This window comes from Octopus bimaculoides, chromosome 7 (assembly GCF_046866305.1).
Source record: "Octopus bimaculoides isolate indiv1 chromosome 7, ASM4686630v1, whole genome shotgun sequence".
NCBI classification, from domain to species: Eukaryota; Metazoa; Mollusca; class Cephalopoda; order Octopoda; family Octopodidae; genus Octopus; species Octopus bimaculoides.
Genome location: NC_142934.1, coordinates 55478823 through 55492430, shown reverse-complemented (window position 1 = coordinate 55492430; position 13608 = coordinate 55478823). Strand labels below are relative to the sequence as shown.

Sequence of the window (13608 nt, the reverse complement as noted above, 5' to 3'; positions counted from 1 at the left end):
CCACTCTGAGAGTGTAATGGGTGCTTTTATGTATCACCAGCATAAGTGCCATTTGTGTGACACCAGGGTGCTTTTATGTGCCAATTTGCACGACACCGATATCTGCCTTGAGTGCAATTTTGCTCGGCTTGACAGGTCTTCTTCTCAAGCACAACATAATGCCAAAGGTCTTGGTCATTGCTTTTGTGAGGCCCAGCACTTGAAAGGAACTCAACCACTTTACCTCTGTGAGGCCCAATGCTCAAAAGGTGTACTTTACGCACTACCAGCACGGGTGCACTTGGCTTGAAAGGTTCTCTCAACTACAACACATTGCCAAAGGTCTCGGTGACTAATCATTGCCTCTGTGAGGCTCAAAGTTTGAAGATCATGCTTCACCACCTCGCCCCATGTCTTCCTGGGTCTACCTCTACCACAGACTTCCTCCACAGTTACCATACCTGCACAGTCATCTCTCTTGCACACCACATCTGATGCCTCTTATGCCTACCTTTTCTCTCAAGATGCTTGACAAGGCATAAATAATGGTCATTGCATATTTCTTTATTATAACTGAATTTGACTTACAACTGTTTCCGGTAGTCATTATAGGTTTGTTCTTGATAGGTTTAGTTAATCAGCTCATTGATCGATTGAGAAAAACTGAAAAGCGTAGAAAATTAATGCTACTTTTATCAAAGTCATTTCCGGTTCAATAACGAACCTATGACTACTGGAAATAAATTTGCTACAATAAATAAATATGCAATGATCATTATTTAATCCTTGTCTTGTATATCACTCTGTATAAAAAAAAAAACCCCAGTATAACTGGAACACAACCATGGATTTACAATATAGAATGGTGATGAACTATAATCTTGGACCCTGCCACAAGAATATTCAGAGTTCTTTACTAATCTAAACAATATTGCCAGCTTGGTGTACTAACAGAGTGCTTATAAAGTATTTTGTCTGGATTGACAATCCTTCATTAATAACTATATGTGTATGTATGTGTGTGTGTGTGTGTGTGTTTGTTTGCAGGTATTTATATCTAGATACCATGGTTGTGAATGAGCACCACTCTCATGCAAGTGATGTTATTCATTTCCAGCCATTTGAGAAAAACATGTCTGGCCATGGGGAAATATTCTTTTCTACTCTAGGTACAAGGCCCAAAATTTTGGGGGAGGTGGCCAGTCAGTTAGATCGACATCGAAACGATGAAAGGCAAAGTTGACCATGGCAGAATTTTAACTCAGAATGTAAAGGCAGATGAAATACCACTAAGCATTTTGCCTGGCGTGCTAATGTTTTTGCTAGCTCACCGCCTTGGGGAAAGATTAACTTGCTTGCAAACAGGCGGGGCTTGGTGACAGGAAGGCTGTTTAGCCACAGAAAATCTGTCTAAAATAAACTCTATTGACCCATGCAAGCATGGAAAAGTAGACTTTTAAACAAAGCTGCTACTGATATGTATGCATATATCTATCTATCTAGCGATATATATATATAGGGAATAAATGATGGATTCTTCCTTTATGAGGTTTTTTCACGCTAACTACTTGATACATTTTTATAAAGATTTTATCCTATTCTTGAATTATATATATACATATATATATATATATATATATATATATATATATATATATATATATATACATATATAAATATATATACATATATAAATATATATATAAAATCGCCATGATAGATTGCTAGCCACTAAACCTTTTTCTATTTTCTCTCCCTGTTTATTTTTGTGTTCCTTTCTGTCGAAGAGCTTAGGCTTGAAACATAAAAGACTTTCTCATTTCCCGAGCATTAAACTAATACATCTGTTTGCTGTTTACACACGTCTTTGTCTTTTGTTTTTTTTTTGTAAATACTCACGATAAATATATATATATATATATATATATATATATATATATATAAATATATATATAAAAATATATATGGTGAAGCATGATCTTCGAATGCTGGGCCTCATGGAGGCAATGGCAAGTGACTGAAACCTTTGACAATATGCCATGCTTGAGAAGATCTGCCAAGCCAAGTGAAATTGTAGTTGTGTCCAATGCCAGTGGTGGGTGTTAGGAAAGGCATCCAGCTGTAGAAACCATGCCAAAACAGACATGGAGCCTCGGCAGCTCTCCAGCTCCCGTCAAACCATTTAACCCATGCCAGCATGGAAAACAGACATTAAACGATGATGATGATGACATATACATATATATATATATGTATATGTGTATGCAGAGACAGAGGGGGAGAGAGAGAGAGAAGGCAGACAGACAAACACACAAGAATTCTACAATACAATGAAATGCATATTATAAATGTTTATATATTTATTTATGTTTTTTTTATTTTTATTTTTATTTTTTACCAGTTCATAAAACCAAGCTTTGTTATTACCTTCCTTTCTCATTCACTTTCCTTACTGCTAATATTCAGCAGCAGATGCAAACAATTTCATGTATGACTTGGATAGTAAGAAGTACGATAATAAAAGAATAAAATGAAGAAATATCTATATCTCTTTCTGGTTTTACAAAATAGCAAGCCAAAAATAAAATTTTGGAAAATGAAAATAAACATGGCTCTACAAAAATCACAACATAATCTGACTCAACAGAGCCAGTCTCATAATTCAAATTTACATTATATGTATATTTTATAAAAATAAATATATATCTGTCTGTCTGTGATTGGTTGAGAGAGAGAGAGAGAGCACCACTTGCGTTATAACATTAGGTTACAGTCCTGGCTGAGAAGTTTAATAAGGACGGCCACAACGTGTACATTAAGACTGTTGCCAAGTACTCTGTACTTTTGACGCAGCGTTGTTTCAGGAGGAAAATCTACAAGAGAAACAAAATAAGTATATGTATAAAATGTATGTATATACAATAACTAAAACTTTAACCCTTTAGCATTCAGATTACTATATCAAATATTATGCTTATTTAATCACAGTTTTGAATTAATCATGCATTATCTCATAGCTTTGAGATTTTGATGATATGATTGCTAAATTTTAGAATGACCTTGAAGGATAGGTGTGACAGGCTGGATATGGCTGGTTTGAACATAAAACAGGTAGAATATCTGAACTGGATATGGCTGGCTTAAATGCTAGAGGATTATTGTTTTTTCTCTCTCCTCATTTGTCCTTTTCGTAGAAGACTGTAGGCTTAAAACACTAAAGACTTCTCTCAGTTTTTAACCAAATATACCCTGTTTATATTTTGTTTTTTTTACTTCATCTTCATTAGTTTTACTTTTGTTCTATACATATATTTAGAGTACAAAAATGAAAAATAAAAATACCCTTATATATATATATATATATATATATATATATATATATATATATAACTCCACTGTAGTTTTGTCTGAAGATCAGTGTGAAACTTGAATCATGAGGCAAACACTCAATTTCAGTTTTAATTAAATGCTATATATATATCATGTCATTAAGAATGAAATGTCCAATTCTGAACTGAAAGTTTATTTTATTTTATCTCAACAAAAAGCGATGCAGTTAATCAAAGTATGCACACAATTTTGCCATTTTATCGGTAGCTTATTTATGTTGGCAGCAAAAAATCCGGAGAGAAACAGGAAATGAAATTACAAAAGGCTATTTTTGCATCTTCTTCAGATTTGAAGTTTCTTCATTGCAAAAAGTTGTCTAATGTCTGGAAAACATGATAGTCAGTTGGTGCAAGGTTTGGTGAATATGGTAGATGATGAAATACTTCCAAGTTCAGTTCCTGTAACTTGAGTAGCATTCTTTGTGCACCATGTGGTCGAGCATTGTCTTGCAAGAGAATTGGCCTGTCTCGACCAATCTCAGTTTGCAAGTTCACTCATCATTTCATCCAGTTGGTTGATTCACTGTAATTGCCTTATCCGGTCTCATGAAGCTGTAGTGGATGACAACAGTGCTAGACCACCAGACACCTTTAGCCTTTTTTTGGTGAATATTCTTTTTGGGATTGTCTTGGCATTTCGTCTCTATCGAACCTCCATGCAGAATGCTTGCTATTGTTGAAAAGAACCTATTTTTCATCACACGTAACAGTACAATGCAAAAATAGTTCGCTTTTATGCCGTGACAACAAAAAACAGCAAGTTTCAAGACGACGTGTCATTTGATGCCAGTTCATTTTGTGTGGTACCCACTTGTCCAGCTTCTTTACCTTGCTGATTTGTTGCAGATGGTCCAATACAGTTGGAATCGAAACATCAAACCTTGCTGCTAACTCATGCGTAGTTTGAGATGTATCTGCTTCCACTACAGTTTCCAGCTCATCATTATCCACCTTGGTCTCAAGTTTACCACAGGGCTGGTTTTCAAAACTAAAGTCACCAGATAGGAACTTCTTGACATACAGTGCGCTTATTCGCCATATCTTCACCAAGCACATCATTGATGCTTCCATCTGTCTGGGATGCATTGGTTCCACGACGGAACTCATTCATAAACAACATAAATTTTTGATCTATGCATGGGTTCACAAAAATTGATTTACAAGAGAAAACTCACAATATAATCAGACACCATGAATTACATTTCGAAAAGTGATGATGTAACTCTTGAATGTGGTAAAACAAAGAATTGTCAGGACAAAACATTAGAGTTATTGACTGTCAAACTAGGTGCATAAGAAAATCAGACATTTCATTCTTAATGACCTGATATCATCCTCTAATTCCTTATGTACTTTGTACCTCTATATGTAAACCATGTTGGCAAAATAACATAGTCTGCCATGGACACCTGTGCTTTAGTTCTTTCTTTCTTTTTCTTTTCTTCCTTTTTTGTCACTTTTGCTATGAATTAAACTAATGAATTCAACGGGATACACCGTCTGCGAGTAGTTGGGTTCAGCATATTATCCTCCATTTTCTAATTGTTACACAAATTTTGGGTAAAACCTCCACTTTTACCCGCTCCCATTGATTGCACCTAGGATAGCACTAGTGTAGCAATAATTGGGTACCCTCCCAGCAGTATACTGGATACTATCCCTTAGTGGGTTGAACCCCCAACCCCTAACTCTCTCACATTATATATATATATATATAGGCGCAGGAGTGGCTGTGTGGTAAGTAGCTTGCTTACCAACCACATGGTTCCGGGTTCATTCCCACTGCGTGGCACCTTGGGCAAGTGTCTTCTGCTATAGCCTCGGGCCGACCAAAGCCTTGTGAGTGGATTTGGTAGACGGAAACTGAAAGAGGCCCGTCGTATATATATGTATATATATATGTGTGTGTGTGTGTGTGTGTGTGTGTGTGTTTGTCCCCCCAACATTGCTTGACAACCGATGGTGGTGTGTTTATGTCCCCGTAACTTAGCGGTTCGGCCAAAAAGAGATCGATAGAATAAGTACTAGGCTTACAAAGAATAAGTCCTGGGGTCGATTTGCTCGACTAAAGGCGGTGCTCCAGCATGGCCGCAGTCAAATGACTGAAACAAGTAAAAGAGTAAAAGAGTATATGTGTGTGTGTGTGTGTGTGTGTGTATGTGTGTGTGTGTGTGCGTGCGTGCGTGTGTGTGTGTGTGTGTGCGTGTATACATAAAACCCCATGTAATTTATGCACTTTTTTTTATCACAAAAACAAAAATAAACTTTAGTGGGTGCATAAATTACATGAGTACATCATTTCCAGAATTTAAAAAAACAATTTTTATTGAAAAATGAAGTACAAATGTAAACATTCACATTTGAAGTTGACTCATTTAATGTCAGAATAGGTTTTCACATAAAAAATATAACGAAGTTGACTTTTATTTATGCTGGACGGTATAATGCTTGCGTTTTCTGTATAAATTTACTACAACTATTAAATGGTTAACTACTTTTTGAAGTTTGACGTTCATGCAGGTAATCATGGTCTGGGCCATATTTTACATTGTTTGGAGTTTCTACTAATTGCAACGGAGCCCAGCAATTTTCCTTAAATAGATCAGTTTTTCTCCACTTAAGAAGTCTAGCGTGAGTTTACCTTCAGGAAGCTATTGTTCACTTTCTCCGTGTTAGGACAATGAAATTCGTCACCACCGACATCGCCACTACTAGCTCTTACTGTATCTAAGGCTGATGACAACATCATAATTCATCCTTGTGCATGTAAACTCACTAAGTGAATATGACTTAGTGTTCCTACAGAAACCTTCATTTACCTCACACAATGTTTAATGTCGTTTGACATTCATGTTGAATTATGCAGCAATCTTATGTTCTCTTCATAGAACACTTGTAATGTATATAATACCAGTTCTTTTGGTATAGTAGAGTTTTTGCTATTCTTGTTTATGTCTCCTCACAGACATGTATATTCCAACAAATCACTTCTTAAATTTCGCACTTCTCTTGTTCAATAAATCCTGAATTAAACTTGCAAAGCTGTTTATTTTCTCCTTTTGATTTTTAATGTTTATTTTAGTGGGCTACCAAACTATCAGTTTGGTCTCCTGGCTAAAACAGTAATGACAAATTTTTAAGCTTGCTTGACATTTTATAAGTGTGAAAGGGATTAAAATTTCGATACTCCATATCAAAGGTTCCGACAAGAACAGGCAGAAAATCAGAGCTTGAGACAAGAAGACACTTTCGACCAGTCAAAATTCTGTTTGCATAATCAGTTTGATTGGTCACCTTCCTCTGTCAGTTGAGTAAAGTGTCATTCAAGCTGATGTTTATCGGTAATTAAACTTATTTTGCAACACTTGTGCGTATTTATCAGCTTTGTTTTTGTTTATAAGAATTATCAACAATATTTCCTGTGGTTGTGATTTGAGAAGGCATATAGAAGTATGCTAAAGATTGGATATAATCTCTTGTAGGCAAGAAATGTAAAATAAAGTTTATTATAAACAGCACAAACACTTCATAATCTAATAGCTTTCAATGCGATACCTGTTAAACAGAAATTATTTTTATTTAATGAAGATTTAATAAAACCTAATCATAAGTAAGTGAAATTATGCTAAATACAACTAAACTGAAAACTTTTTCCCCCTGGTCATATCAGCAATTCTGAAAACTTTTAGGTGTGAATTTTACATGAGTAGAGGCTGTTTTTTTTTTAACAATATGGGTTTTTACAGTATTTATATCATCACCATCATTTAATGTCTGTTTTTCATGTGAACCAGAGGACTGTGCCATGCTCCAATGTCTGCCAAAGTAGACTTTGGAGCATGCTTTCTGCAGCCAGAAGCCTTTCCTAATACCAACCACTTTACAGTGTACTGTGTGCTTACATGCACACACATTTAAATATACACAAGCACGTATATATTCATACACACATGTATACATAACTATATATATCAAAGGGTGTTGAAAAGTTCCTGACTTTTTGGGTATTACGAAATGCCTGTTTGGAGGCTCAACCTTCTGAGTTCTTTTACAGGGCTTAGAAAAACTGAAGGACCACTGTGTAAGCGTGTGAATGTGAGAGGGGAATACGTTGAATAAAATCATAATTAACTGATTCTCCTGTATTTTCTTTTACTCAAAACCAGGAAGTTTGCAGCACCCCCTTGTACACACACACACACACACACACACACACATATATATGTACATACATGTGTATATATATATCTGTCTATCTATATATATCTACTAAATAAATATAAAAAGCACTGGTTCTAGTGCCATGTAAAAGGCACTGGTAATGGTACCACATAAAAAGAACTGGTGGTGGTGCCTTGTAAAAAGCATCCAGTACATTCTGTAAAGTAGTCGGTGCTAGGAAGGACATCCAGTTGTAGAAACCAAGCCAAAACAGACTATGGAACCTGGTGTAAAACCTGGCCATGCCAGCTCCTGTTAAGCTGTCCAATCCATGCCAGCATGAAAAACGGACATTAAATGACAACGATGACAATGATGATGCATGCATACATATATACAAACACATATATAAATATATACAAACATACATATATATGTATATAAACACATATACACATAGGTGCAGGAGTGGTTGTGTGGTAAATAGCTTGCTTACCAACTACATGGTTCTGGGTTCAGTCCCACTGCGTGGCACCTTGGGCAAATGTCTTCTACTATAGCCTCGGGCTGACCAAAGCCTTGTGAGTGGATTTGGTAGACGGAAACTGAAAGAAGCCTGTCGTATATATATGTATATGTATATATATATATATATATATATATATATATATATATATATATGTGTGTGTGTGTGTGTGTTTGTGTGTCTGTGTTTGTCCCCCTAACATCGCTTGACAACTGATGCTGGTGTGTCTACGTCCCCGTAACTTAGAGGTTCGGCAAAAAGAGACCGATAGAATAAGTACTAGGCTTACAAAGAATAAGTCCTGGGGTCGATTTGCTCGACTAAAGGCAGTGCTCCAGTATGGCCGCAGTCAAATGACTGAAACAAGTAAAAGAGAGTAAAAGAGAAAGAGCATATACATACACACACACACACACATGCACATCTATCATCATTGATAGATGTTCCCTTGTAAACAGATGTGCATGTTTGTGAATGAACCAAAGGAGTGAGGGTAATGTATATTCCTGCCATGGGAATGAAGACACATGACTGTTGATACACTAATGCCTGGCAACAGGACCCCCCTCCCCCGCTCCACATGCCAGACAAGCAAATACCCACATATTTACACACACTTTCTAAGTGTGCCCACCAACCATTAAAAGGTGGGTTGAAGATGAGGGGAAGATAGAATGATATCTCCAAGGCTTTAGTTATGTATGTATGTACTGTAAATACAAACATATGGGAGTCCTGAAATGGTGGGTGAGGTGATAAAAGGAAGAAGGAGCAGAAAAAAGGAAGAAGCAGGCAGAAAAGGGACAGTGTTACATATATACATACATAGACAGACAGACATACATATACACACACACACACATACATATATACTACTGCCATAACCTTCCTCTTTCTGGAATGTGTGCCTGTATGGTGGCTGTGGTGGTGATGGTAGAAGTGGAGGAGCATATATTGTTGTCTTTAAGTGAGGATGAGAAGCAAGCAAGGGAGGAGAAAGGGTATGACTTACAGGGGTGGCAGGAGTGGAAGAAGGTAAAGGAAGATATGGAATTGTTGAATGTCAAGAAGCGTGCCATTTCTCAGCCCTTGACAGCTGTGGCAACCCACCACAACCAAACACACACACAAACTCTAACAGTATTGTGAGGTTAATCAGGAGGCCCCTACACAAGTGGTGGTATAATCAGCTAGAAATAGTAGCCAACTCTTCCTTAAATAACACCCAAAGCAAAAAAAAAAGGAAAGGCACACTAATGTATTTGTTGATATCAGTGTTGTGTGGTAAGAGGTTTGCTTCCCAATCACATGGTTCTGGGTTCAGTCCCTTCATGGCACCTTGGGCAAGTATCTTCTGCTATACCCTCATGATAATCAAAACCTTGTGAGTAGATTTCATAGAAATAAACTGAAAGAAGCTCATCATATATATATATATATATATATATATATATATATATATATATATATATATATATATATATATATATATATACATGTATACAAACACAGGGACACATACACATGAGTGGCTGTGTGGTAAGTAGCTTGCTCACAAATCACATGGTTCCGGGTTCAGTTCTACTGTATGGCACCTTGGGCAAGTGTCTTCTACTATAGCCTCGGGCCGACCAAAGCCTTGAGTGGATTTGGCAGAGAGAAACTGAAAGAAGCCTGTCATATATATATATATATATATATATATATATATATATATATGTATGTATGTGTGTGTATATGTTTGTGTGTCTGTGTTTGTCTCCCCAACATCGCTTGACAACTGATGTTGGTGCGTTTACGTCTCTATAACTTAGCGGTTCGGCAAAAGAGGTCGATAGGATAAGTACTAGGCTTACAAAGAATAAGTCTTGGGGTCAATTTGCTTGACCAAAGGCAGTGCTCCAGTATGGCTGCAGTCAAATGACTGAAACAAGTAAAAGAATATACATACACATACATTATATATATAAACATGCATGTACATTATATATATAGACACACACACACACACACACATTATATAAATATAATAGCTCTATATTCGAGCATACATTTAAAGCCTATTCACAGTATTCAGCTATCTGATGTCATCAACAGGATTTACTTAAGGAATTCCTTTGTGTCTGTAGAACTTATAAAAATTTGAAAGAAAGAAATGAAATTCACAAGACTCTTTATTCACTATAATTGTTTCGACCCATCGTACACTGGTACATCACAGGTGGAATGCTGTACAAAGAGTTGTGGTGCATCATAGGTGCAGATGTATCCCTTCAGCTGTCTATCACAAAGGAGGTTGTCTTTTTATTTGCTGTTTTGCAAAATGGCAAATGTGTACATGTATTTCTCACCCACCACTACTCGAGAACTGGTGTTGGGTTGTTTACATCCTCATAATGAAGCAGTTTGGCAAAAGCGATTGATAGAATAAATACAAGACTTAAAAGATAGCACAGGCAGGGTTGGATTTATAGGGGGTCAAAGAGGGCAATTGCCACGGACATCCACAGTTAAAGGACCCTCCTACTATGAAGGTTATGTAGCACTCAGTATAGGGGGTCCCATCTCTTAGCAATCTTGCATGCAGGGGGTTTCTCTCAATAAATGAAAATATTGTAAAAAATGTAATGGACTCTCTTTTTTGATAAATAACCAGTTTTAACTACATAAGTGACATCAATTTATTCAATTAAAAAACACTTTGCTACCCATTCTCAAAGCATCTATAATTCCCATGGGAATTGGTGTTTGTGTTTGAGTATGTGTGTGTGAGATAGAAGGATAAAGAGATTGATAGAAAGAAGTTATTTATTGTCTCTAGTTTAGATTTCTTATTTCAATGCATGACTGAGCAGTGACCTTAAGTTGATTACTGGCCATTAAAGATATTCATGTGCACACACACACACACACACACACACACACACACACACACACACACACACATACGCATACACATATATTGCCATTGTAAACTTCTTTATTTCAGTGAGGCATTGAAAACTGGTCTTATTTTATGAAAGAGCAAGTAGGTAATACTCTTTACTCTTTTACTTGTTTCAGTTATTTGATTGTGGCCATACTGGAGCACCGCCTTTTAGTCGAGCTAATTGACCCCAGGACTTATTTTTTGTAAGCCTAGTACTTATTCTATCGGTCTCTTTTGCCGAACCACTAAGTTACGGGGACGTAAACACACCACCATCGGTTGTCAAGTGATGTTGGGGGGACAAACACAGAAACACAAACATAGACACACACATATATATGCATACATATATACGACAGGCTTCTTTCAGTTTCCGTCTACCAAATCCACTCACAAGGCTTTGGTCGGTCCGAGGCTATAGTAGAAGGCACTTGCCCAAGATGCCATGCAGTGGGAATGAACCCTGAACCATGCGGTTGGTAAGCAAGCTACTTACCACACAGCCACTCCTGTGCCTGTAGTAAAATTTAAATTTTGAATTTAGTTTTGATTATAAAATCAGATCTCTCAATAGCTCAAAGCATTTCTTTCTTCAGCTTTAGAATTATTGCTTTTATGCTCACATGTATTCATTTAATTTAACCTTTTTCTCTTTTCATTATTTTTGTCACTGTTGTCCACTGGATTATGCATTGCATAATCTGTGTGAGGGAAGAGACAAACATTGAAAAGACATGGATTTTTAAACTTATGCATTGCATAATCCAATACAGTTACAAACAGATATGGTGCAAGCGTATCTCCTTTACTACCCCAGTTAATATTTGAAAGAATTCAGAGGACCAAAAATTGACTGAAAGAGGGAAAAGTTGCTGGCCCTGATGAAATTCCCCTTGAAGTTATCAAGAGATGTAATCAGGATGAAATAATACTGGATTTTGCAAATAAGCTCTTGCAGAACCAAGAAAGTCCAGATCAGAGGTCTGAGGTTAACTTGATACCAATCCCAAAGTCAGGAAACCCCGGCAATAGAACTAACTACAGAGGAATTGCACTGTCCAGCATCTTACTCAAAGTCATCAACTGAAAGATCCTCAACAGGATTCAACAGGTGCTTGATAGCCATGTAAGACCAAATCAAAATGGATTTAGACCAAGGAGAGCCACAACATCTCAGATCTTAGCCCTGAGGCATATCATAGGAGTTAAATCAAGATTGCTACCTGCCATTATAACCTTTGTGGGTTTTAGCCATGGGTTTGACAACACCCATCATTACAAAATATGGAAGATCCTTCAAGCATATGACATTCCAGAAGAACTAGTTCTTGTTATTGCAAAGACCTATGAGAAGACCAGAACTTGTATGTTGTCATCTGATGGAGAAATAGAATTCTTTCAGAATAGCTGTCCCATATATGTTGGAATTCCACAAATTTTGTCAGGATTTTCCCTCTTTTTCATGCATTCCAAAACAATGAAGGGAAGCTTTTTTAAAACAAAAGTTTAAAAATCCATGTCTTTTCAATGTTTGTCTCTTCCTTCACACAGACACATACATCATACCTTTGGAACAGCAACCACTAAAATGATATATTTTTCTTTTCTGTAATTTTCTGTCATTTTCTGTATTTTACATTCTGAAACATTTGTAACTCACGTTAAAAGAAAAAAATCCTTACTCCCTCATCCCTCCATTGTACTTTTCACAATGAAGGAAAAAGTCAAACACTGCAAGTGAATGCGTGAGAAAAAAAATTGAATTATGAAAAGTGTATTTATAAAGCAACATTTTCAGCCATTTATTTAAACTTTCTCTGCTATTAGGTTGTCAAGAAAGTTCTTACGGAATTTTAAATTTTGGTTTTAAATAATGTATTTTCAAATTAATTTTCATTAAATTACTTTGGCTTTATATATCATTTTAAAACCTGTTTTTCGCTCTATCTAATCGTGTTACTCTTTTTCTTTTTGAATAATTAGGCCATTTTTTTTCTGGAACGTTGAATACAACATGAACAAAAAGCAAATTCGCACAATTTTCTTATTCCAGTTCAAGCTAGGCTGAAAAGTTGCTGAAACAGCTCGCGATATGAACGATGTGTTTGGCCCAGGAACCACTAATGAACGTACAGCAAAATGGTGGTTCAAGAAATTCCATAGCGGTAGTGAGAGTCTTGAAGATGATAAGCGTAGTGGTCAGCCATCAGATGCTGACAACAATCAACTAAGATCCTTAGTAGAAGCCAGTCCATGCCCAACTGTTCGAGAGCTTGCTTCTGAATTAGACGTAATGTATACAACAATATCCAACCACTTGAAAGAGATTGGAAAAACAAAAATACTTGCGAAATGGGTGCCGCACGAATTGAACAACAACCAAAAAAAAAACGCCGTTTTGAAGTGTCAGCTTCCCTTCTTTCACGCAACAAGAATAACCTGTTTCTCGACCGGATTGTGACTTGAGATGAAAAGTAGATTCTTTATGACAACTGGCAATGCTCAGCTCAGTGGTTGGATGCTGACGAAGCTCCATGGCACTTCCGGAAGCCAAAGCTGCACCAAAAGAAGGTCATGGTCACTATTTGGTCTGCGGCCCGTCTCATCCATCACAGCTTTTTGGA

General features: G+C 36.7%; 1 protein-coding gene across 3 annotated transcripts in view; it reads right to left on the bottom strand.

Annotated features, from left to right (window-relative positions):
* Positions 1-2315: 2315 nt before the first annotated feature.
* The window catches only part of LOC106871816 (tRNA (cytosine(38)-C(5))-methyltransferase), a 68428-nt gene continuing 57135 nt past the window's right edge, over positions 2316-13608 (bottom strand). For all 3 annotated transcript variants that reach the window (XM_052969693.2, XM_052969692.2, XM_089355325.1), the window contains one exon: positions 2316-2852. In XM_052969693.2, the coding sequence (XP_052825653.1) occupies positions 2734-2852 (119 nt within the window). In that variant the 3' untranslated portion in view covers positions 2316-2733. The remainder of the gene's footprint in view (positions 2853-13608) is intronic.